General features: G+C 45.0%; 1 protein-coding gene across 4 annotated transcripts in view; it reads left to right on the plus strand.

Moving 5' to 3' along the window:
- The window catches only part of EPG5 (ectopic P-granules autophagy protein 5 homolog), a 127,265-nt gene that overhangs the window by 16,425 nt on the left and 84,186 nt on the right, over nt 1-26,654 (plus strand). For all 4 annotated transcript variants that reach the window (XM_029059968.2, XM_029059971.2, XM_029059969.2 and 1 more), the window contains exons 2-9: nt 7,487-8,395; nt 13,029-13,272; nt 14,096-14,232; nt 16,851-16,958; nt 18,460-18,533; nt 19,615-19,720; nt 23,271-23,385; nt 25,931-26,081. In XM_029059968.2, coding sequence (XP_028915801.1) covers nt 7,487-8,395; nt 13,029-13,272; nt 14,096-14,232; nt 16,851-16,958; nt 18,460-18,533; nt 19,615-19,720; nt 23,271-23,385; nt 25,931-26,081 — 1,844 coding nt within the window. The remainder of the gene's footprint in view (nt 1-7,486; nt 8,396-13,028; nt 13,273-14,095; nt 14,233-16,850; nt 16,959-18,459; nt 18,534-19,614; nt 19,721-23,270; nt 23,386-25,930; nt 26,082-26,654) is intronic.

The raw sequence follows: 26,654 nt of genomic DNA on the forward strand, positions 1-26,654 counted from the left end.
ATAATTTATTACTCTATTCATTTTTATTAATGATGTGTTTATATCTCTGATTCCATTTGTCTATTTTGGTGGTATTGACGCCTTGTTTTGTTGCCTGTCTCCCCCTTTTAGACCGTGAACCAGTTGTTGGGCAGAGATTGTCTCTATCTGTTGCCGAATTGTACATTCCAAGTGCTTAGTACAGTGCTCTGCACACAGTAAGCACTCAGTAAATACGATTGAATGAATGAATGAACCAGGGTTCTATTTCCAGCTCTGCCACTTCTCTGCTCTCTGCCTTGTGTCAGTCACTTCATTTCGCTGTCCCTCAGTTCCCTCATCTGGAAAGCGGGGATTAAGACTGTGAGCCCCATGGGGGACAGGGACTGTGTCCAACCTGATTATCTCGTATCTGCCCCAGTGCCCGGTACAATGTCTGGCACATAGTAAGTGCTTAACATATCCCCTTATCATTATGTTAGAGGTTTCATCGCTCCCCATAAGACTGGATGCCAAGGAGGGCGTTCATCGGACTGTTTCTCCAAGGACCCCGTCGTCACTGTGGAAGACAAAATACAGTTGAATTGGGTGGGAATGACCCAGGATGGCGTGTCTTAATGGATGTTTTGATGACCAGTAGAGGGACATTCAGGGTTCTGCGATCCATAAATACTGTCAAATGAGTGAGTTGAACCTTGAGGTCACCCACTGTTATGGAGAAACAGATGGGCTTTAAAAACAGGTCCTTGAAAGGGGCAATCTGTAGGGTATTTTCAGTTCTCGGGAAAATTCCGTGTTTTCGAGTTTTGGGGAGATGCCCTCTGGCCAGGTTTCACCGTGTTACATTGTCTTTTTCCCAAGATCTGAAGAAGTACAGTCTAGCCCCCTGGAGTTCAGACACTGGGTGTCCACACTAGTGTGCTTAGATTTCCCATGGAACTGTATTTCAGTCCTAACTTTAGATTCACCGTGTGTATGTTAAAGATGTTTAGAGAAGCAGCGTGATGTACTGGAAGGAGCACAGGCCTGGCGAGTCAGAGAACCTGGGTTCTTATCCTGACTCTGCTGGGTGACTTTGGACAAGCCATTTAATTTCTCTGGGCCTCAGGTTCCTGATCTGTAAAATGGGGACTCAATACCCGTTCTCCTTCCTCCAGTCTAAGTAGGAAGGGACCAGGTGAGACTGGACACCGTGGCCGACCTAATTACTTTGTATCTAACTCATTCCTTGAGTGCTTGGCACATAGTGCATATAGCACTTGACAGATATCACAGTTGTCATCGTTAGTATATTTATTATTTTTATTATAATTCTCATTATATCATTGTTATAATTATTACTAATTAGATGTTAACTGACTTTGAAAAAGTTAGAAGGCGATCTGGTGTCCTAGACAGAACATGTTATAAAAATGTTCAATTAATGTAACATAAAGTGGTGTTTTATGTATTTTATATTTTTATTTATATTGTATTTATACATGTAGGTATATGTGCATAAAATATATCACTATCAACACTTTTCTGTTTATCATGTGATTTTTTTTTCATTTCTGTACAAAGAAGACTAGCCAAAAAAATCCTTAGTACATTGGGCATTAAAATTTAGTTTCTTATAATATCTACCCCAAGTGACATATAAAGTAATCATCTTATACAATAAGGCCATCCCAAGCTAGCTCAGTACCTTAGGCCTTTTCTAAAAGAATTTACTTTTGTATTAAACTGTTGGGAAAATATTTTATATGGATTATTTTGGAATGTATGCTTGTTTTAATTATTACGTTACTTGAGGGATTTGCTTGGGTGAGGTTACTTTATAAATACATCGGTGAGGAAGCTTAATGTCCTTTTTGTTCACATGGATGAGTTTCCCATTTCTTTTATTTTATCGTGAACTTATAAAAAGGTTGCCATACGTTGGAAGTAGCGCTGGCCTGGGTGTCAGAGGACTTGGGTTCTAATACCCGCTCTGCCACTTGTTTTCTTGTGTGACCTTGGACAAGTCACCTCACTTCTCTGTGCCTCAGTTACCTCATCTGGAAAATGGGGATTAAGACGGCGAGCCCAAATGGGACATGGACTGGGTCCAACCTGATTATCTTGTATCTACCCCAGCGCTTAGTACACTACATAGCACTTAGTGAGCTCCTAAGAAAAACCATTAAAAAAAAGATTTTTTCTTTCATGTGGAATCCAAATCTGGGAGCCTTTAGCTGTGTGAAACATTATTGCACGCACTTCATCCTGAGCCTTTCATTTTATTTCTTCACCTTTGATCTTGTTTTCCCTCTAGTCATTCTGACAATGATTATTAACGTAGGAATCCTGAAAGGTAGCTTTGTGGTCTGATTGGAAGTGTGTAATACTGATGACCGCTGTGCTTGGGTCCAGGATAAATTCCTTTCTTCCTAGGACTGTAAGCTCCTCGTGGGACGTGTCTACAGACTCTGTTGTATTTTCCCAAGGGATTAGCACAGTATTTTTTTACTTGTAAGCACTCAGTAAATGCCACTGATTGATTTTCCCGAACTTAAACCCCAAGTTTGATACCATTACGTGATCAGGCCCCAGATTGAGGCAGTTGGCTCAGTCCCTGTTATAGGGGGCGTTTAAAATCATTCCAGTCCATTTTGGAAGTGACTTTGAATCCCTTTAAAAAAAAGTGTACACCCATTTTTCAGTTGTTGAAATATGATGGAATGACTTTAGGAATAGCCATCTGGATCATTTGGAGTCCCTGGCCCTCTGTCTGCCTATGCTTCCTCAGGGTTCGTGCTACCTAATAATAATAATAATAATAATAATGATGATGATCGTATTTGTTAAGTGCTTACTATATGCCAAGCATTTTACTAAGCACTGGGGAGGATACAAGGTAATGAGGTTGTCCCATCTGGGGCTCACAGTCTTAATCCCCATTTTACAGGTGAGGTAACTGAGGCCCAGAGAAGTTGTGACCTGCCCAAAGTCACACAGCCGGTAAGTGGCACAGCCGGGATTAGAACCCACGATCTCTGACTCCCAAGCCCGGGATCTTTCCACTAAGCAACGCTGCTTCTCTTCAATCCATTAATCGGTCAATCAGTCGGATTTATTGATCATTTACCGTGGCAGACCACTGTACCGGGTACTTGGGAGAATACAATAAAACAGTATAACAGACTTGGTAGACACTTTCTCTGCCCACAATCAATTAGTGATATATATTAAATGCTTATTATGTGCTTATTAGTATTATGTATATTGTATTTGTACATGTAGGTATGCATGCATAAAAAATATAGCTATCAACACTTTTCTGTTTATCATGTGGTTGGGTTTTTTTTATTTCTGTACAAAGAAAACTATGCCAAAAATCCTAAGTACATTGGGTAGTAAAATTTAGTAGTTTCTTATAGTATCTACCCCATGTGACATACAAAATAATCGTCTTACACAACAGGACCATCCCAAGCTAACTTAGCTTAGACCTTTTCTACCCAGAAGAATTTACTTTTCTATTAAGCTGTTGGGAGGATATTTGTGCAGAGGATTGTTCCAAGCGCTTATGATTTTACAGTCTGGAGAATGAGCGTATTCTTCTTTCACACACCTCCCCTGGAGTTGCCCTTTTTCTCCCTATGCCTGGCCCAGAAAATGTGGCATACAAACACAGCACAGATAATTACAGTAATTGTGGTAATCATTAAAAACACGTACTGTGTGTCAAACACTGGGAAAGATACATGATGATCAGGTCGGACGCGATCCCTTTCCCACCCAATGTTCACTGTTTAAGTAGGGAGAACAGGTATTGAACCCCCATTTGAAGCAGCATGGCCCAGTGGAAAGAGCACGGGCTTTGGAGTCAGGGGTCATGAGTTCGAATCCCAGCTCTGCCACTTGTCAGCCGTGTGACTGTGGCAAAGTCACTTAACTTCTCTGTGCCTCAGTTCCCTCATCTGTAAAATGGGGATTAAGACTGTGAGCCCCCACATGGGACAACCTGATTCCCCTGGGTCTACCCCAGTGCTTAGATCAGTGCTCTGCTCATAGTAAGCGCTTAACAAATACCAACATTATTATGAGGTGACTGAGGCACAGAGTAGCTAAGCAACTCTCCCAAGTTCACCAAACCGGCTGAACTGGGATTAGAACCGAGGTCCTCAGATTGCCAGGCTAGGGCTCTTTCCACCAAGCCACACTTCTCCTCTACAAATACCTACAAATATGAGAAGCAGCATGGCCTAGTGGATAGCGCATGGACCTGGAACTCAGAAGGACCTGGGTTTTAATCCCAGGTCTGCCACTTGTCTGCTGGGTGACGGTGGGCAAGTCACTTCACTTCTATGTGCCTCAGTTAACTCATCTGTAAAATGGGAATTTAAGACCTTGAGTCCAGTGTAGGACAGGAACTGTGTTCAACCCGACGAATACCATAAAAAAAAATAAATCTCCCAAGTCAGAGGTAAGGGAGGGAATCTTCTGGGTCCCTTTATGACAGGGCATAATAAGCACATTCAGAGGGGAAAAACAGATTGCCAAGAAGCTCAGTGCATTCTCTGTTTAGTACAGTGCCTGGCACAGAGTAAGCGCTCAACAAATACCATTATTATTATTACTACCAAGGATTTTAGAGACATTTGCACTCCAAAATTGCCTTTGCTAGCTGGGCAGAATGTTTTAACCCAAACTGATAAATAGATGCAAGTGATTTATGTGCCTGGGACTCAAAGGACCTGGGTTCTAATCCCAGCTCTGCCACATGTCTGCTGTGTGACCTTGGGCACCTCACTTCACTTCTCTGGGCTTAGTTACCTCATGTGTAAAATGGGGATTAAGATTTGGAGCCCCATATGGGCCTGGAACTGTGTCCAACCCTGTTTACCTTGTATCTGCCCCAGTGCTTAGAACAGCGCTTGGCACATAGCGCATAACAAACACCACAATTATTATTAATAATAAATGATTAGAATAAATTCCAAAGGAATCTGAAGGGGAAAGCAATCAAAAAGACCAGTAAAATGCTGGGCATCATCAAACAGGGTGATGAAAATCAATCAGTTTAGTACTGCCCATCATACAAAAGTGTGGCGTTTCCTTAATTTGTTGTCCTGGGAGCAGTTTTAGTCGCCACATTTAAAAATGCCAAAATGAAGCAGGTAAATGTACAGTGAAGAGCAACTTAATTAATCAGAGGAGTGGACCAGCCAGTTGTAAAAGATCGGAAAAGAATAGCGTTCCAGTCTAGAAGAGCAAATAGCTGAGGGGGAGTGTGGATGAAGTTTAGAAAACCCTGAAAAATGAAGGGCAAACAAGCAGTCAGTGGTATTGAGCGCTTACTGTATGCAAAGCACTGTACTAAGCACTTGGGAGAGTACAGTACAACTGAGTTGGTAGACATGTTCCCTCTGCATAGTGAGCTTACAGTCTGGAGGGGAAGAGAGAGAAAATATAATTTAATAAGTTATGGATATCATTCAATCGTATTGATTGAGCACTAAGTGTATGCAGAACACTGTACTAAGCGCTTGGGAGAGTACAAGATGACAGAGTTGGTAGACATATTCCCTGCCCACAGTGACCTTACAGTCTGGAGGGATTTCAGCGTGGCTCAGTGGAAAGAGCACAGGCTTGGGAATCAGAGGTCACGGGTTCTAATCCCTGCTCTGCCACTTGTCTGCTGTGTGACCCTGGACAAGTCACTTAACTTCTCTGGGCCTCAGTTCCCTCATCGGTAAAATGGGGGTTAAGACTGTGAGCCCCACATGGGACAACCTGATTACCTTGATTCTACCCCAGCACTTAGAACAGTGCTTGGCTCATAGTAGGTGCTGAACAAATGCCATCATTATATGAACATAAGTGGTGTGGGGCTGAGGGAGGGGCAAATCAAGGGTGCAAATCCTAATGCAAGGGCGACGCAGAAAGGAGTGGGAGAAAGGGAGATGAGGGCTTAGTCGGGGAAACACAGAACTGTTGTTCTCCAAAACTCACAGCACCAGGCTAGGGGCCTACCCGCGGAAGCTCCATCGGAATAGATTTATAACAGTGGGGAAAACATTTTTGTAGAGTTGCTGGTTAGTACCTGGAGGCTGTAAAAGCAGAAAATGATCAGTAGACTCAATCTATCAAGCAGTCATATCTGTCGAGCGGTTACTGTGTGCAGGGCACTGTAATAAACGCTTGGGAGAGTACACCGCAGTAGACTCAGCAGACACGTCCCCTGCCTACAGTGAGCTTACAGTCTAGAGGGAGCTTATTCATTCAGTCGTATTTATTGAGTGCTTACTGTCTGCAGAGTACTGTACTAAGCTCTTGGGGAAGTACGGTATAAAAATAAACTCATTCCATGCCCACAACGACCTGACAGTCTAGTTATCGGACAGAGGGCACCTAATGAGTCAGGAAAAGAGTCGGGAGGGCTTGAGAAGGATTATGTGGATGTGGTGGGTTATGTGTCCATTATACTCTCCCAAGTGCTTAGTACAGTGCTCTGCACCCAGTAAATGCTCAATAAATACCACTGATTGAGTGATTGGAAGGGCTAGCGATGCTAGATGGAACACCAGTGAACTACGGGAGTGATCATCAAGGAGAACATCACACCGTTTCATCGGTCAATCGATCAGTGATGTTTATTGATCGCTTACTAGATGCAGGGCTCTGTACTCATCGCATGGGAGAGTACAATATAAGCATCCTTTATTTCCTCTGCTGGAAACATTTCTAGAGTGGAGGGCCTGTGGCATTTCTCAGGGCCTTATACAAAATCCCTTGGATTGTTTTATTACTATCAGCTCGTTTCTCCTACTTGTAAAGCCTTTGAGTGATGACACAGACATGTGCACAAACTGTTCAACATTGGATTGAAATGTTGTCTGGGTTCTAGCCAGACAGACACGCATCGTCAGAAGAACGTATCCTAATTTCCCAACCACGTTCTATCCAAACAGGTATACATTGTCACCTGACTATCCTTCCATTGGTTTTGACTCATTCCCTGTTCGTGCCTTTTTTTGTTATTTCTTTTAAGGGAAGTTAAGAATCCAGATCTTATATGCTTCATTTGTTTATTGACAAGTGGAGATTTTTTTTTTTATCTGGGTAGGATTAGGAATAAATGTTCTATAACTTATTTATTACGAAGCGCTGAAAGACATTCTTGAAAAAATGTCAGTCCATTTTGAAATATTAAGCAGTCTGGCCTGGTAGAAAGATCACGGGCCTGGGAGTCAGAGGACCTGGGTTCTAATCCTGGCTCCGCCACTTACCTGCCGTGTGATCTAGGGTAAATCACTTCGTTTTTCTGTGCCTCAGTTCCCTCATCGACAAAATGGGGATTCAATACCTGTTCTCCCTCCTATATTGACCGTGAGCCCCTTCTGGGACCTGATTATAATGTATGTACCGCAAACCATTAGTGCAGTGCTTGGCACAGAGTAAATGCTGAACAAATACCGTGGTTATTATTGTTATCATTGTTATTATTATTATTATTGAGTCTTTTGTGTTTTTGATTTAGGAAAAGAAGAAACATAGCAAGGAAGATCCCGATGAAATTTTCCTTCCTGAAACTTCAAAACACCGGGAGACGCCTTCTCTGGCTAGCGAAGATCAAGCGGAACATCGTCAAGAGGTCATCGTCCCACAGTCCCAGGGGGCAACCGATGCCCCAGACGCAAATGAACTGTACGACGTGCCGCTGACTTCTTTGACTTTAGATGGCGAAGAACTCCCGACATGCAGCCCAGAGACGATAACTTCAGGGGAAGAAGTTGAGGTCCGTCATCCGTACGAAGACGTAGAGCTGAAGGATATCCCCAGGGAAGAGATCCGGGCCCAGGTAGACACCCCCCAGGGCCTTATGCTTGAAATAGCCGAGCGTGGACTTTCTGAAAGCACCTTTGAATCCGGCTCTTCTTGCCCCGGGCAGGTAGCCCAAGTTTGCCAGGGTAGCGTAAATATCAAGCCATGCGCCGGCCCGCCCTCAGCCACGGAGAGACAGGTCGGCTCTCAGAGCGGTCCCGTTGCCAGAGAAGGGGTTCGGCCACCCACATTTCGAAAGCTGTACCCAGAGTTGCCGGCCACATTTTCCGGAGAGAGGCCAGACCTGGTGGCAGTGAAACCCGTCCTGTGCAGTGAGAGACTGTATCCGGTACTCCCCGGCTACCCCGACCTCGTGCCCTTCACCAAGGAAGAGTTAAAGATCTTCGAGCCGGGCTCGTGGCTGGAAAATGTCGAGTCGTACTTGGAAGAGTTCGACAGCGTGGCCCACCAGGACCGACACGAGTTCTACGAGTTGCTGTTGAACTATTTGCGATGCCGGAAAAGGCTGCTGCTGGCCGAAGCGGAACTGCTCACCTTAACGTCCGACTGCCAAAATATCAAAAGCCGACTGTGGCGCTTCAAGGAGGAACAGTTGACCGTGCAGGTAGGAGCCGTCTTCTACTCCTCCTCCTCCTCCTCCAGAGTTTTCCAGAGGCTGGAAGTTTGGAAATAAAAGATGCTGCCTGCTGGGCTTTCCAAGCCTGGGGTCTGCTTGCCTTAGAGCTCTGACTCTGGGTCCTCAATTTGTTCACAAAATCAATCAAGCAGGTGTAGGTATCGAGGGCTTATTGTGTGCAGAAGGCTATACTAAGCGATTGGGGGAGTACAATAGGACGGAGTTGGAAGACACGTTCCCTGCCCTCGGCGAGTCAAGCAGCACGGCGTAGTGGATAGAGCATGGACCTCGGAGTCAGAAGGTCATGGGTTCTCATCCCGGCTCCGCCACCTGTCTGCTTTGTGACCTTGGGCAAGTCACTTTGCTGCCCTGCGTCTCAGTGTCCTCATCTGTAAAATGGGGATTGAGTCTGGGAGTCCCATGTGGGACAGGGACCGTGTCCAACCTGATTTGCTTGTATCCACCTCAGTGCTTGGTACGGTGCCTGGCCCAAAGTCAGCGCTTAACAAATACCACAATTGTTATTACGCTTATTAATGAGCAAAAGAAACACTCAGTGAGCTCCCGATGATTCCAGACCACATCTCAGCATCAGAATGTTAATCACTCAGTGGTATGCGTTAGAGAAGCAGTGTGGCCTAGTGGAGAGAGCAAGGGCTTGGGAGTGAGAGGACCTGGGTTCTAATCCCAGCTCCGCCACTTGCCTGCTGTGTGACCCTGCCTCAGTTTCCTCAACTATAAAATGAGGATTCAGTCCCCATTCTCCCTTCTACTTAGACTGTGAGTCCAGTGTGGGACTGAGACTGTGTCTGACTGGAGTGTCTTGTTTCTACCCCAGTGCTTAACAAATACCGCAGTTATTTACTGGGTGCCTGCTATGTGCCAAGCATTGTACTAATATGTACTTAATATGCTAATATTACTAATAGTACTAATAAGCACTTAATATGTGTCAAGTGGTGTTCTGACTCTGGGGTAGATACAAGGTAATCCAGTCAGACACAGTCCTTGGCCCATGTGAGGCTCGCAGTCTAAGCAGGAGGGAGAACTGTTATCAAATCCCCATTTTACAGTTAAGGAAACTGAGGCACAGAGAAGTTAGGTCACACAGGTCACACAGCAGGCGCCAGGTGGAGCCGGGATTAGAACCCAAATCCTCCGACTCCCAGGCCCGTGCTCTTTTCAACATGCTATGAGGCTTCCCTACATAATACAGACCTAAAGAATTGGTGGACATGTTTCTTGCCCACAAGAGACTTACAGTTGAGGGCGGGACAGATATTAATATACATAAATAATTTAAGGATATGTACCTATGTGCTGTGGAGATGAGGGTCTGGTAAATACCAAATGCTGGTCTAGAAGCAGCATGGTCTAGTGGATAGAACAAGAGCTTGGAAGTCAGAGGAGCTGGGTTCTAATCCTGGTTCCACCATTTGCTGGTTGTGTGACTTTGGGTGAGTCACTTCATTTCCCTCTGCTTCAGCTTCCTCATCTGTAAAATGGGGATTAATAATAATAATAATAATAATAATGTTGGTATTTGTTAAGTGCTTACTATGTGCAGAGCACTGTTCTAAGTGCTGGGGTATACAGAGTAATCAGGTTGTCCCACATGAGGCTCACAGTCTTAATCCCCATTTTACAGATGAGGTAACTGAGGCACAGAGAGTGAAGTGACTTGCCCACAGTCACACAGCTGACAAGTGGCAGAGCCGGTATTAGAACCCATGATCTCTGACTCCCAAGCCCGTGCTCTTTGAACTGAGTCACGCTGCTTCGCTAAGGATGTGGAACACGGACTATGTCCAAACTGAGTAATTTATAGTCTACCCCAGCACTTAGGACAGTGCCTGGCACATAGTAAGTACTTAAAAATAAATAAAAATAAAAAGCTGGGCCAGCTGTGGGAGCTGGGCTAGTCCTGAGAAGGGTTAGGGGCCAAAATTGGCAGCTGGGAAATTAAAACTACATATATTTTTATATACATTATATATCTTATTATTAGAGAGGCAGCGTGGCTCAGTAGAAAGAGCACGGGCTTGGGAGTCAGAGGTCATGGGTTCTAATCCCAGCTCTGCCACTTGTCAGCTGTATGGGCAAGTCACTCAACTTCTCTGTGCCTCATTTACATCATCTGTAAAATGGGGATTAAGACTGTGAGCCCCACGTGGAACAATCTGATTACCTTGTATCTACCCCAGTGCTTAGAGCAGTACTTGGCACATAGAATGCGCTTAACAAATACCATCACCATTATTATTATTATAATTATCTATCTTTAGCTAGATATATGAGCCATCGGGGGAAGGAATGTATTGTATTTGGCTGCAGCCAATGTGACAGATTTGGTTTTGAAATCTATCCTAATTTATAAGTGTCTGGAAAAATATATTCCCAGATAAAACATCCATGTGTGAGCCACATTTTCAAGCATCTAAACCACCGGGATCACGGGATATTCAGGCCCGTGTCTCCCTGCTTCACACTGACTGTGGGGCTTAGTCTGGGAAGGCCTCTTGGAGGAGGTGGGCCTTCAATAAGGCTTCGAAGAGAGGGAGAGTGATTGACTGTCAAATATGAGGAGGTAGGGTGTGCCGGGCCAGATGCGGGATGTGGGCTGGGGTCGGTGGCGCGAGAGGTGAGATAAGACTGCTTCTCTGTTTGATTTTTATTTGTGGCAAGATCCGCCACAGCACACGCTACCTCATCACCAATGGTATTTATTGAGCGCTTAGTAGGTACAGAGCACTGTACTACGCGCTAAGTAGAGGACAGTATAGAGTCGGAAAACACATTCCCTGCCCTAAAAGGCGCCTATCTCCCCATTGCTTCTTCTTTCCCGGCTCTCCGCTCTCTGGTCCTCTTCAGAGCCGTAGGGATGATGAGGAAGGGGCAGGGGCTAGATCTGGGTGAGCTGTGGGAGGACGAGGAAACTGCCTGGGAGAGGCCTGGCCCTCTTCTCCTTTTACCCCCTTTCCCGTCTACCCTGATGCCCACGACATTTGCTGCGGTAGGTAAGAAGGTCAAGAAAGGGGAGGGGGTGGTGTGGGGCGGGTCTCAGCACTGGCCGCAACTGACATCTAATAATGATGGTGTTCGTTTAAGCGCTTACTGTGTACCAGGCACTGTATTTTGCACTGGGGTGGATACCAGGTAATCAGGTTGGACACAGTCCCTGTCCCATGTGGGGGGTCACAGTCTCAATCGCCATTTTACAGATGAGGGAATGGAGGTACAGAGAAGTGAAATGACTTGCCTAAAATCACACAGCAGACAAGTGGGGGAGCTGGGATCGAGCCCCTAACCTTCTGACTCTCAGGCCTATGCTTTATCCACCTTGCTGTGCTGCTTCTCTAGAGAATTACGCTTAAGGGCTTGGTAGACTGTCCAGCTCATTATGGGCAGGGAACATGTCTGCTGATTCTGTTGTGTTGTACTCTTCCAAGTGCTCAGTACAGTGCTCTGCACATAGTAAGCGCTCAGCAGCTACCATCGATTGATTACTCCGTGCTTAGCACTGTACTAAGCCCTGGGGAAGATAGAAGACAGGTCCCACAAGGCTCACAATCTCAGTAAGAGGGAGAACGGGTACTGAATCCCCATTTTGCAGATGAGGGAACTGAGGCCCAGGGTAATTAAGTGACTCACCCAAGGTCACACAGGAGGCACGTGGCAGAGCCAGGATTAGAACCCACGACCTCTGAGGCCCCAGCCCGTGCTCTTTCCATAAGGCCACACTCCTCCGAGGGAAAAATTAAAGTCCGATAGGAAAGAGCCACCCTGGTTTTAGGGAACCCGGGGGACCGCGGGTAAGTTAAAAATCAAACCCAAAAGCCACTGGTAGGGGACTGAGGAGACGGGACCAGGGCAGGAGAGCGACAGGGAAAAGGAGGAGGGCATCCTGCAGTTCTTGGAGGTGACTTCAGAGCCAGGGGATATATGTTGGGCTTCTGCTCTAATCCCAATAAAGGAGAGGCCTGGGATGGTGATATCACCCAGGTACATTGGTGTCTTCTCTGGAGTTGCTGCTTTCTGCACAAACAAGATTTTAAACCATTACCACCCAGTCACATTGGAGCTGATTGAAGCGTGCATTGTTTTTTTAAATGGCATTTGCTAAGCGCTTACTATTTGCAAGGCACTGAAGCTATTTGAGGCTTTTTCTCAAAGCACTGGAGTAGATACAAGCTAATCGGGTTGGACACAGTCCAGGTCCCACGTGGGGCTCAGTCTTAACCGCTGCCCTCCCCGTCTAGAAAGATGGGGTAAATGAGACTTAGAGGAGTGAAGTGACTTGCCCAAAGTCGCACAGGAGACAGGTGGTGGAACTAGGGCTCGCTGTTGGGCACAGTAGCGCAGCCCGAGGTCGATATGTTTTCAGTCTGGTCCGGCAGATCCAGCGGGAGGGGGCGGGGTGCAGAGTGAATGTCTGACACCGTTCTGAATTCTCAGCTCCACTCCAAACAGAGACAAGGTCAAGTCCTAGATTTTAACCAAATTATCTTAAAAAAAACCCTAGATTAGAAACTAGTCTTTCCAAGGAGGCGGCTTTCTTTTCTGTATTGAATATTTGGAATGATGGGCTCTCTGGTGTTCTCCCTCCTTTCTTCCGCTTCAGGGTGTTTGTGCAGATCAGGTGAAAGTCACCGGATATCACCGTTTCCAAACAGTAGAGATGAATGAAAATGCACTGGCAGAACTAAAGAAGTCATTTGAGGCCAAATCCGAGCATCTACATCAGACCTTATCCCTGCATTCCTATACTTCCGTGTTGTCCCGCCTGCAGGTTGAGTCTTACATGTATGGATTGCTCAATAGTTCAGCCGTTCTGAGAGCTTTAGCAGTTCATCAGCAAGGTCAAGGTATGTGAAGAATTACAAGCTTGCCCTGCCTTGTACTCTGTAGAAACAAAAGCATCGAAATTTTTTGGGAAGATACTGCACAGTAAATATGCACTGTTGTGTGTGTGTGAGTGTATATGCATATATATATTTTTATATTTGAAGAGAATGTCACTGACAGTTAAATTCACCTATGGGTGCATGTGTGGCTAAGAAGCATGAGCTGTGGCCAAGATATGTTCTGGGGAGGTAACCTAACTTTTCTTTTCTCTTTGGTTTTCTCTTTGGCTCTTATTCTTTCTCACATGGAGTCCAACATTTCCTTGTAATTGTAAGAATTTGCCAATTGCCTGGATATCCCATGTTTTCTGGTTTCTTGTGTACCGTTGCCTTGGGCTAAGGCAAAGTAGAATGTCTTGTGAACATCCAACCACAAACCACACATTAGTCATTAACTCATTTTCTGCCTCCATCTCCTTTTTTTCAATTTTTCATTTCCACTTTTTTATATTTGGTTGTTTTTTGACCACAAGAACTGTGACTCATATGGGTCTTATATGCTTTTGTGGTTTATAAAAACCATGTTTGGTGAATGGGAATTCTCTATTAAGCATTTTAATGAAAGACTCGTTCTTTGAAAGTTCGTTTTAGCCCTTCCTCCTTTTTTAAAAAAATACTTTTGTCATTTGAATGTTTGAAGAGGAGAATTCTATAGAGTCTATAAAGAAAATACTTCCGTCATTCAAGCGCTCACAGAATCTCCGGGCTTGGTCCATTTTCCAACTTTCTTAAAGTTAAATCCATTACTGGAAGCTTCTCAAATGATCTTTTATTAAATTTACAGCTTCTAAACAGACAGAAAGCCTACCCTCAGATTTGTGTCAGCTGAAAGAGTGCATCAGTGTTCTGTTCACGTTCACCCGGAGGGTTATAGAAGATGTTCAATTCCAGGAGGATCTTCTTCTCTGGCTGCAGAAATTGGTAAGAAAACAGAATGACAAGGCCATCGATACGGTCTCCTCAACCTTTCCACTAATAATTGGACCTGCTACTCATTCGGCAGCATTTACTGAGGGCTTATTCTTTTCAGAGCACAGTACTAAGCACTTGGGAAAGAACAGAAGAAACCAATGACAGGATCCCTGCTCAAAAGGAACTTAACCGTCTTGCCGGGGAGACGGACACCAAAAAACATACAGCTAGGCAGACTGTCCATAAGTGCAGTGAAAAGTAGAGAGTGCAAAAGTGATAAGGAGGATCAAAAGTGCTGAGATGATAGTAGGGAGGATAAGACCTGGGGGAAGAAAAATCAATTAGGGAAAGCATCCTGGAGGAGGAGGGATTTCAGGAGTGTTTTGTTCAGAAGTGGGGAGAGCCGTGGTCCGGTGGATTTGAAGGGAGAAGGAGTCCCCGCGGGAGGAGGGGCATGAAACAGGGTCATCGGGGAGAGAGTTGAGGGATAAGTTGAGGTGTAACTCTGATGCCTGTCTGATGCTTGTCTGCCTCCCCGCTTCTAGACTGTGAGCCCATTCTTGGGCAGGGATTGGCTCTGTTGCCGAATTGTACTTTCCAAGCACTTAGGACAGTGTTCTGCACGAAGTAAATGCTCAGTAAATATGACTGAATGTCTCGTCTCTCCAGTTTGTTAGCCATTTCTTTGTTGTGCTGCCAAAGACCACTCCAAATTACCATAAGTCAGTCAATCAATCAGTGGTATCAATCAATCAGTGGTATTTATTGAACGTTTATTTCTCTCCTTCTGGCCCTGGGACTCCCTTCCACTTTCCAAGCACCCATCTCCTTGCCCAAAACGTCTCCTGGAACTGACTATACTCCAGGTATTTTTTTAGTGGTATTTATTAAACGCTTAGTATGTGTTAAACACTATTCTAAGCGCTGGGATTGATGCAAGCTAATCAGGCCGGATACAGTCCCTGTCCCACAAGGGGCTCACAGTCAAGTAGGAGGGAGAACAGGTAGTGAGTCCCCATTTTACAGCTGAGGAAACTGAGGCACAGCAAAGTTGAATGACTTGCCTCAGGTCACACAGGGAAGTGGCGGAGCTGGGATCAGAACCAGGTCCTCTGGCTCCCAGTTAGTGCTCTTTCTGCTAGGTCCCACTGTTTCCCAAGTTGAATGAATGCAAAGCAAGCCTTCTCTCTAGAAAGGGACCTGAGGAATGAACAGATTTTCTGTTCTGGAAATCTCTGATCCTCTTCTTTTTTTTTTTTTTAAATATGGTATTTGTTCAGCTCTTAATATGTGCCAGGCACTGTTCTAAGCAAGGGGATAGATACAAACTCATCAGGTCGGACAATAGTCCACGTCCACATGGGACTCACAGCCTTAATCCCCATTTTACAGATGAGGTAACTGAGGCACAGAGACATCGAGTGACTTGCCCCAGGTCCCAGCGCAGTCAAGCGGCAGAGCCGGGATTAGAACCCAGGTCCTTCTGATTGCTAGCCCCGTGCTCTATCCACTAATGCACCCTATTTCTCTCGCTGCTCCTTGCGTTCAGAGTTAGTCTGCTGGACCATTCCAGCACCTCTCCCTTTAGCTTCCTATGGTACGGTCAGTATATCCACTGGTTAGCTCCCAACTCCAGCTCACAGCAGCTAGAGGTATATACTGAGGATTTAATGTGCATGTAGTATTGTTCTACTAAGTGGCAAGCGTATTACAGGAGAACAAGATCTGATTACTGCTCTCGAGGAACTTTCTGTCTAGTGTGGAAACACACCTCAAACAGAAAGAGACAAATCTAATTATAAAATACCTTCTTAGTAAAATAGCTGTAACTCTCCAGCTCCACCCCCCCCAGGGAATATGTAAGAGATTAACATGCTCTCCCTCCCCCATCTTCCCTTTTCCCTCCCCCTCCCTCCTCCTTGCTCCAGCTAACTTGACAGCAGGTACTTCTGCTTTCTCCCAGTTGCTTCAGCTGAGAGTTGAGGAGGGAAAGTGCATCTCTCTCAGGGCTTTTAGGTTTTTTCATCCAAATTCATTCAGTCGTATTTATTGAGCGCTTAATCGGTGCAGAGCACTGTACTAAGCGCTTGGAAAGTACAAGTCAGCAACAAATAGAGACAATCCCTACCAACACCGGGCTTAAATCCCACTGATTGATTGGGCAGCATGGGAGAATGGCTAATGCAGTAGAATTTGCTATTCCCTTAAATTTGGCAGGCTAAACCTGGCCCTTGTTGGCTTACACTAAAATATTTGGCAATTTATATCTCCCGTAAGCACCCTAAGGGCAGAGATGGTATCTCTTGCTGATCTGCTGTGTTCCTTAAGTTCGTACTTTGTGCATGTTTGCGCTGGTTCCTAATGTTTCATCACTCCTGCTGTGTCTGCCTCCAGTTAATTTAAAACTCTTAGATTGTGAGGCCCTCTAATTCACACCTCTGAATCCTCTGCCAGTGCTTAACACAGTGCCATGAACATAGCCAGCGCTTAATAAATACCGTTACTATCACACACACAGTAGTTGGCCAGTAAATATCATTGCTCTTGATACCACTCTGTCGCTGTTACAGCTGTAGAAAAGTTTCTTCTGCTCCCGTGGAATGCTAAAGCATATATCTTTTGTTTAGATCTCAGTGTTACAAAGAGCCGGCTGCCCTGGAGATCACCTCTTCCTTTTGAACCACATCCTTCGCTGTCCGGCTGGTATCAGTAAATGGGCCATTCCATTCATTCAGGTATGATCTTGCTGTGGTTGCTCTTAGGAACTTGACGTAGCGTGTAGTTATCTGTTGTGCGTCCTAAAGAGATGAAGGCAGAGTTTACTTTGTAAAGAGTGAAAGTGCTTCCAAGAAAACCCAGTGTAGAGGAACTGTCGGTGGAATTTGTAGATTGCAGGAGAATCTCCCCCTGGAAAACCTTCCCTGGTATTTAGTCCTGCAGGATTCCTGCTTAAAGAGGTTTTACCTACCGGGGTTCAAGTCAGCTTCACAAAAGTTCACCATCGGCACAAAAGCTAGAGGAAGCTTAGGAGTGACCAGCATTAACTTAGTCCCTGATCATTACAAGAAGATTCTGGAAGTCAGCGTCTGTTTATTCAGAGTTAATTTTGTTTGTAGCCCCTCTTGCTCTTGTTGCCCTTCGGGCATTCCAAAGCTGGGAATAAAGAGATGAATTTCACACCATTGCTGTTTTCCTACATTTTTGCGGCTCTGGTTTAAGGTTTGGTGGAGGCTCCTGTAGCCTAAAATCAATATTTTTATCTGTAGGTTTAAACTAATCAGGTTGTTGCACTCCTTCGTGAGCACAGGCTATATTTGGAAATAGGATGTAGCTGAGAAGCCTTAACTGGCCAAGCTGTTTATTAAACTTCATAAGGAACTTTTCAATCAATTCATTGTATTTATTGAGTGATTACTATGTGCAGAGCACTGTACTAAGCACTTTGGAGAGTACAGTATAACAGTCACATTCCCTGCCCACAGCGAGCTTACAGGCTAGAAGGGGAGGCATATAAATAAATTATGGTCCTGAACATAAGTGCTGTGGGGCTGAGGGGAGGGGGGCAGTTGGTTAAAGGGAGTGAATCAGGGTGATGCAGAAGGGTATGAGAGAAAAGGAAATGAGGGCTTAGGAAAGGCTTCTTGAAGGAGATGTTCCTTCAGTAAGCCTTCGAAGGCAGGAGGAGTAATTGTTGGTCAGATATGAAGAGGAAGGGCGTTCCAGGCCAGAGGCAGGACGTGGGCAAGAGGTCGACGGCGAGAAAAATGAGATCAAGGTACAGCGAGAAGGTTGGCATTAGAGGAGCGATATGTGCGGGCTGGGTTGTGGTAGGAAAGCAGTGAGATGAAGTAGGAGTAGGCAAGGCGATCGACTGCTTTAGCATACTTTAAAGCACTTTAAGGAGTTTCTGTTTAATGTGGAGATGGATGGGCAACCTTTGGAGGTTCTTGAAGAGTGGGGAAACACATACTGAACCTTTTTAAAGAGAGATGATCTGGGCGGCAGAGTGAAGTATGGACTGGACTGGGGAGAGGAAGGAAGCGGGGAGGTCAGCAAGGAGGCCGATAGAATAATCAAGGCGGGATAGGATAAGTGATTGGACTGACCTAGTCTCGTGATGAGTTTATAGCATGCCTTTCCAGCCATCTTCAGAAATTCCTTCACCTGTCATATCAAACAGAGATGACAGTGAGTTGGTGGTTTTCTTAACATGGTTTTGCCTTTTCTTATTTTCAGATCAAAGTCTTGGATAACCCATCAGGCGTCTTTCACTTTATGCAGTCTCTTGCCTTGCTTATGTCTCCTGTCAAGTAAGTGTGGAAAGTTCTTTGTAAACCAGTTCTTCAGATACTTCTCTACATTCCCCAACCTGTGGAAATAACTGTCTAGAGAACTGAGGGGATTTTGTGAATCCCATTTCTTCCAAAGATTGGCTCAAGTGGACTTTTTCAACAGCTCGCAAATAGTAGCAGTGATAATATTTATTGAGCCCTTGCTCTGTGCAGTGGACTGTACTCAGCAACAAAACTCATCTCTGGTAGAGGACTCTGTTATGCTAACGTTCTGGCTTTGAATTTCCCCATAAGTAAGTAACTTTGTTGAGAAGGCTTGAGTTCAGGGAAGTGAATCCTGAAGGACTGTGTGTGGTGGCTGAATCATCATGCATTTATTTTGTGAACTCCTTGTTGACTCTTTAAACCTTTGAAAGGTTCTTTATCATCCCTGCCCTGAAGCATCGTGGAGATTTTGTGGTTCGGTTAGTGAAGTCAGATAGCAAACAAAGCACTCTCAGACTGATCCAACTTCAGTCTTATTTCTTGCTGCTAGAATATATATCTTCCCAAACCCCCATTTTCTGGTAAGGCAGTATATTGTTGGCATGAATTACGGCACTATATTTTGCGTGCCCCTGGGAAGCAGCATGGTGTAGTGGGTAGAGCATGGGCCTGCGAGTCAGAAGGTCATGGGTTCTAATCCCGTCTCCATCATTTGTCTGCTTTGCGACCTTGGGCAAGTCATTTCACTTCCCTGTGCCTCAGTTACCTTATTTGTAAAACAGGGATTGAGACTACAGACACAGTGTGGGATAGGGATTGGGTCCAACTTGCTTGTATCTACCCCAGCGCCTAGAACAGTGCCTGGCACAGAGTAAGCGCTTAACAAATATCGTAATAATTATTATTAGTAATAATATTATTATAAAGACTGGCTAAAAGTTACATCTACCTGTTAAAGACAGTGGTTTGATGGTGAACTTAATCATATTGTAAAAAGTGCATATTTGCTTTTCCTCGTTCCAAGTTTTATGTATTTAAATCTTCAATTTGAGAGTGTTACAAACTGAGAATTCACTCGACTTCTGAAATTAATACTTTTTCTTATCTTCTTTAGAAATCGAGCAGAGTTTATGTGCCACATGAAACCAAATGAAAGAGTGTCTTCGTCATCTGGGCCTGACTCTGGAAACTGGACATTAGTAGATGAAGGAGGAGAAGAGGTATATCCTTTAAAATGACTAGAGTGTGTGTTAAAATAACAATTTTCAGCCTCCAAAATCGTTAATATGATAAATTCCAGTATGGGGTATGACTTTTTTTTTGTGGTATTTGTTAAGTTCTTGTTATGTGCCAGGCACTATACTAAGCACTGGGATAGAGATAGCTAATCAGGTTGGACACATTTCCTGTTCCACACAGTCTCTATCCCCAATTTACTGATGAGGTAACTGAGTCATAGAGAAGTGAAGTGACTTGCCCACACAGCAGACAAGTGGAGGAGCGGGGATTAAAACTCAAGTCCTTCTGACTCCCAGACCTGGGTTCTATACATTAGGCCACAGTGCTTCAATCGCACTTGAAAGGTAGATTCAAGGTAGATTATTCCTTTTTTGGTGGAAACTTTACCCAACAACACCTAGTATATTCTAATTGTTTTTTAACGGTATATGTTAAGCGCTTACTCTGTGCCAAGCACTGTTCTAAGCACTGGGGTAGATACAAGGTTAACAGGTTGTCCCACATGGAGCTCACAGTCTTTAATCCCCATTTTACAGGTGAGGTAACTGAGGCGCAGAGAAGTTAAGTGACTTGCCCAGAGTCACACAGCTGACAAGTAGCAGAGGTGGGATTAGAACCCACGACCTCTGACTCCCTAGCCCGGGCTCTTCCACTAATATTTGTAGAGTGTAAGATTGACCAACTTGTCCTTTTCTGCATACAGCTCTTAGATTGTGAGCCCCATGAAGGCAAGGACTGGATCTGATTCCCACCTATATATTCTATCCCAGTGCTGTGTACAGTGCTGTGCACACAGTAAGCCCTCAATAAATACCATTGATCGCTTGATTGACTGATCCAGACAGCCTTTTATTTGGGCTCCAACAGTGGTACCAGGGGGCTTGAGGGGACTGGTGTGATGATTCCTACCTCTCCTCCCTTCTCTCTTTCTACCGCCCACCCCGCACGCTCCGCTCCTCTGCCGCCCACCTCCTCGCCGTCCCTCGGTCTCGCCTATCCCGCCGTCGACCCCTGGGTCACGTCCTCCCGCGGTCCTGGAACGCCCTCCCTCCTCACCTCCGCCAAACTGATTCTCTTTCCCTCTTCAAAACCTTACTTAAAAATCACCTCCTCCTAGAGGCGTTTCCAGACTGAGCTCCTCTTCCCCCTCTACTCCCTCTGCCATCCCCCCTTTACCTCTCCGCAGCTAAAGCCTCATTTTCCCCTTTTCCCTCTGCTCCTCCACCTCTCCCTTCCCATCCCCACAGCACTGTACTCGTCCGCTCAACTGTATATATTTTCGTTACCCTATTTATTTTGTTAATGAATTGTACATCGCCTTGATTCTATTTATTTGCCATTGTTTTTACGAGATGTTCTTCCCCTTGACGCTGTTTAGTGCCATTGTTCTTGTCTGCCCGTCTCCCCCGATTAGACTGTAAGCCCGTCAAACGGCAGGGACTGTCTCTATCTGTTGCCGACTTGTTCATCCCAAGCGCTTAGTACAGTGCTCTGCACATAGTAAGCGCTCAATAAATACTATTGAATGAATGAATGAATGATTGTCAAAAATCTGTCCTCAGGGTTGCGGATCTACCATCCTGAATCTTACCTCTGGAAACCCAGTACAGACCATTCATTCAGTCATGAACAAATGAAATTTATCCAAATCTGTCTTGAACCTAAAGATATTTTCTGCCTGCCTAATTTCCTGCGGTAACTCTTCCATATGCTTTTCATCCATTCATTCGTTCAGTCTTATTTTTTGAATGCTACTATGTGCAGAGCACTATATTAAGTGCGTGGGAGAGTACATTGTAACAATAAACAGACTGGTTCCCTGTCCAGAACGAGTTTACAGTCCACCCACTGAGTAAAAACCTATTTCCTTTTGTTGGTTTTGAGCCTGCTACCTTCAAATCTCAGTGGATGTCCCCTTGTCCCGATGTGGGATTTTAGGGAACATCCATTCGCGTTCATCTCGTCCACACCTTTTGTAATTTTGTAGACCTCCCTCATGCACCCTCTTAACCGGTGTGTTTCCAAACTGCAGTCTTAAACCTTTCATTTGGAATTCTTATTTATAGGCTTTTATAGCCATTGCATTCTAAGTTCTAAGTCTGTGTTCTAAGCCTGGGGTAGATCCAGGGTAATCAGCTTGTCCCCTTTGGGGCTCATAGACTTAGTCCCCATTTTACAGATGAGGTAACTGAGTCACAGAGAAGGTAAGTGAATTCCCCACAGTCACACAGCTAACTGGCAGAGCCGGGATTAGAACCCATGACCTCTAACTCCCAGGTCCTTCCTCTTACCACTAGGCCATACCACTTCTCTAATATATGGGTTTTGCCTGATGTGAGCAAAACGTACTTGTGGTTTTTGCCAAGTGCTTATTCTGTGCCAAGCAGTGCACATATATGCAGCAGATATATGGGGTTCCCAGTTTAAGTAGGAGGGATTGAACAGGGATTGAATCTGCATTTTGCATATGAGGGAATTGAGGTACAGAGAAGTGAAGTGACTCACCCGTGGTCACACAGCAGGTAAGGGGTGGAGCTGGGATTAGAACCCAGGTCCTTTGACTCCCAAGCCTGTGGGTTCTTTCCACCAGGCCATGCTGCTTTACCATGGTCTCGGTCCTAAGGGGGAAGCAGCTCTGGTTCAGATTAGAAGAAGGCATTTATGAGCCATGAAGCTTGATTGACGTAGCCAAAAAAAGTGAAATCCTAGGGCTAAAGCCCAGCAATCTTCTGACTGGACAAGTGCCTAGCTACTTCTTAAATAGCAATCCAGTTTTCTGTCCAGAAGACTGCTGGTTAATCTATCAATCAATGGTTTTGAGTGCATACTGTATGCAGAGTGCAGTACTAAGCGCTTGGGGGAATACAATAAAAACAGAATTAGCAAACGCATTCCCTGTCCATAACAAGTTTACAGTCTAGGCGGGGAGACAGACAATATTATAAAATACTCTGTTATAATTCTGCCTCCAATTTATTTTCCATTTAATGGAAAGAGTATCAGGATAGGAGCCCCAGCAGAAGAGAACTGGAATTAAATTTAGATGGGCCATTACTTTTTCTTGGTCAGTTAAAACACATGGATTGCTCCTGTGACTTTCGCATGAAAGGAATGTGGTTTAAAGGGACCAAAACAACTAAGGGCCTTAGTGAAACCTTTTGTAAAGCAGTGGTACCCAGATAGTTGTCCTAGCACCTGAACCCAGCCTCTCTAAGTGAAGTTTACATTTGTTTCCCTCAGGGAATGTGAGGGAAGACTGTTTATGTGTTCGCTTTGTGTTAGAGACTCAGTAATTATCTGAAGGTGGTGTTTTCATTGAATTTTGCTATGTCTCCGTCATTGCTATTATAGTTCCTAATTCAAAGTCAAGGAACCCAGGAACATCTTCATTTTAAATGAGGGAAAAAAAGGAGAAGCACGATTTAAAATTGGGAAGAAAAGATGAACAACTAGAATATAAGGGGACAGCTAAATGGCTGCGATATTGCTCTTGTGAAACCAACCCAAATGCCTTCGAATGTTTTTCTTTAGGATGAAGATCCTGAGACAAGCTGGATGCTCCTAAGTGAAGATGATTTGGTTGTCCTTTTGTCCCAATTTCCGTTCCACGAACTCTTTCAGCATTTTCTTGGGATTAAAGCGAAAGGTGAAAACTCTAAAATTCACACACTGTGACTTGCCTTCCTTTCTCTTGGGTGACCTAGCATTATGGACCTTTACAGTAGTCAAAATAATGATAATTGTGGTATTTGTTAAGCATCTTATGTGCTAAGCATAATGTAAAGCTCTGTGGAAGATATAAGATAATCAGGTTGGACACACACCATATCCCACATAGGGCTCACAGTCTAAGTAGGAGAGAAAAAAGATATTTAATCCCCATTTTGCAGATGAGGAAACTGAAGCCCAGTGAAGGTAAGTGATTTGCCCAAAGTCACACAGCAGGCAGGTGGTGGAGCTGGGATTAGAACCCAGGTCTCCTGACTCCCACTAGGCAACACTGCTTTTCATTCATCACTGTTTCCAGCTCCTATAATAATAATAGCGGTATTTATAAAGTGCTTACTATGTTCCAGTTGCTGTGCTAAGCACTGGGGTAGATACAGGCAAATGGGTTTGGACGCAGTCCCTCTCCCACATCAGGCTCACCATTTTAATCAGTTCAATTCAGTCGTATTTATTGAGCGCTACTGTACGCAGAGCACTGTACTAAGCACTTAGAAAGTACAATTCAACAATAAAGAGAGAGAATCCCTGCCCTCACTGGGCTTACAGTCTAGAGTGGGGGAGATATCAAAACAGGTAAACAGGCATCAATATAAATAAATAGAATTATAGATATATACATTTATACATAAGTGCTGTGGGGTGGGGAAAAGGGGGGAAGAGCAAAGAGAGCCACTCGAGGTGATGTGGAAGGGAGGGGGAGCTGAGGAAAACGGGATTTAGTCTGGTAAGGCCTCTTGGAGGAGATGTGCCTTCAGTAGGGCTTTGAAGGAGGGGGAAGAGTGATTGTTTGGCAGATTTGAGGAGGGAAGGTGTTCCAGGCCAGAGGTAGGATGTGGGCCAGGGTTAACGGTGGCACAGGCGAGAATGAGGCCCAGTGAGAAGGTTATCACCAGAGGAGTGGAGTGTGCGGGCTGGGATGTAGAAGGAGAGAAGGGAGGTGGGGTAGGAGGGGGCGAGGGGATAGAGAACTTTGAAGCCAATAGGGAGGAGTCTTTGACATGGAGGTTGATAGGCAACCACTGGAGGTTTTGGGGGAGCGGGGTGACATACCCAGAACACTTCCATAGAAGGATAATCTGGGCAGCAGATTGAAGTATGGGCTGATGTGGGGAGAGCAGGAGGTTGGGAGATCAGAAAGAAGGCCAATGCAGTAATCCAGTCGAGATAGGATGAACTAATGTGGTAGCGGTTTGGATGGAGAGGAAAGGGTGGATCTTGGCGATGTTGTGAAGGTGAGACTGTCAGGCTTTTGTGATGGATTGGATGTGTGGGGTGAATGAGAGAGCAGAGTCAAGGATGACACCAAGGTTACGGGCTTGTGAGACGGCAAGGATGGTTGTGCAATCCACAATGAGAGGAAAATTTAGGAGAGGACAGGGTTTGGGAGGGAAGATAAGGAACTCTGTCTTGGACATATTGAATTTTAGGTGGTGGACGACATCCACATGGAGATGTCCTGAAGGCAGGAGGAGATGAGAGTCTGGAGGGAGGGAGAGAAAACAGGGGAGGAGATATAGATTTGGGTGTCATCAGCACAGAAGTGATAGTTGAAGCCGTGGGAGGGAATGAGTTCTCCGAGGAAGTGAGTGTAGATGGAGAATAGAAGGGGACCAAGAACTGAACCTTGGGGGACTCCCCCACAGTTGGGGGATTGGAGGGGGAGGAGGAGCCCACGAAGGAGGCTGAGAATGAACGGCCAGAGAGATAAGAAGAGACCAGGAGAGGATGGAGTCAGTGAAGCCAAAGTTGTTTATCCTGTTGAGGAGAAGGAGATGTTCCACAGTGTCAAAGACAGCTGAGAGGTCGAGGAGGATTAAGATGGAGTAGGAGCCATTGGATTTGGCAAGAAGAATCCCCAGACAAGGATTACAGACAAGGTAATTGTGGCATAGAGAGGTGAAGTGACTTGCCCACGGTCTCACAGCAGGCAAGTGGAGGAGCTGCAATTAGAACCCAGATCCTTTCTTTGTCCTTTGGCAGTTTTTCATCTCCGATTTATCTAAATATAGAATAGTACCCAACTGTCCTCAGAATCCCAAGAACTCTCTTATCTTTGTTTGCTTTCTTGATAGACGTTTTTACTTCCATCAAACTCTTGACTTCAATTGAGAAGTGATTAGAGAGAACATGGGCCTGGGAGTCAGAAAGACCTGGGTTTTACTCCCGGCTCCTCCACTTGTCTACTCTGTAACCTTGGGCGGGTCACTTAAGCTCTCTGTGCCTCAGTTACCTCATTTGTAGAATGAGGATTAACACGGTGAGCCTCACATGGGATGTGGACTTGGTCCAACCTAATTTGCTTGTACTTACCCCAGTGCTTAGTACAGTGCCTAGAATATAGTAAGCACTTCACAGATTCCATAAAAAAAAAAAATTGGGGGGGGTCACATGTGCTCTTGGTTCTTCTAGTCAGGTATCCATACATGACCCATCATCAACTTTAGTCTCAACTGCTTTTGTAGGTGATTATGTGCCTGAAGCAACAAGACCTCAAGAAATGATGAAAATTTTTGCCTTTGCTAACTCATTGGTGGAACTTCTGGCGGTGGGCCTAGAAACCTTTAATAGAGCTCGCTACAGGCAGTTTGTGAAACGAATCGGCCATATGATCAGGTAAGTGCTGCATCTGGGGGAACTGTTCATCTTAAATAGACATAGAGACTGTAATATGGAAAACAAAGGCTAAATTTTGCTACTAAGCATCTTCCTTCACCAAAGCCTTCTTCTGCCACAGAACCAAAATCAATCAATCAGTCTACCAGTGGTATCTCTCATAGGACACTTACTGTGTGCAGAGCATTGTACTAAGCGCTGGGGAGAATACAACAAAATGAGCAGACACGACCCATGCCCATAACGTGCTAAAAAGCTAGTTAAGTTGCTGGTTTGACAGATTGATGTTGCTAGGGTGAACATTTTGGCATACTCTGGCCTTGAGACAAAGTCTTTGCAAGCTGACTGCCCTTGAGAAATTAAATAGGGGCAGTTAATATGGATTCCTAATGCAACTTGGCACCATGATCAATATGTGTAGCCACTCTCCGTCTCTTCCCAGAGAGCTCCACTTCCCCTCACTTCCTGCCCCTATATCGGACAATCAGAGCAATGAAAGGGCTACGAAGGGTAAAATCTCTTCCCTGTAGAGACATCTGAGTCTGACTGTAGCCCAGATCCCTGACAAGAAGG

This window comes from Ornithorhynchus anatinus, chromosome 3 (genome assembly GCF_004115215.2).
Source record: "Ornithorhynchus anatinus isolate Pmale09 chromosome 3, mOrnAna1.pri.v4, whole genome shotgun sequence".
In the NCBI taxonomy this organism is placed as follows: domain Eukaryota; kingdom Metazoa; phylum Chordata; class Mammalia; order Monotremata; family Ornithorhynchidae; genus Ornithorhynchus; species Ornithorhynchus anatinus.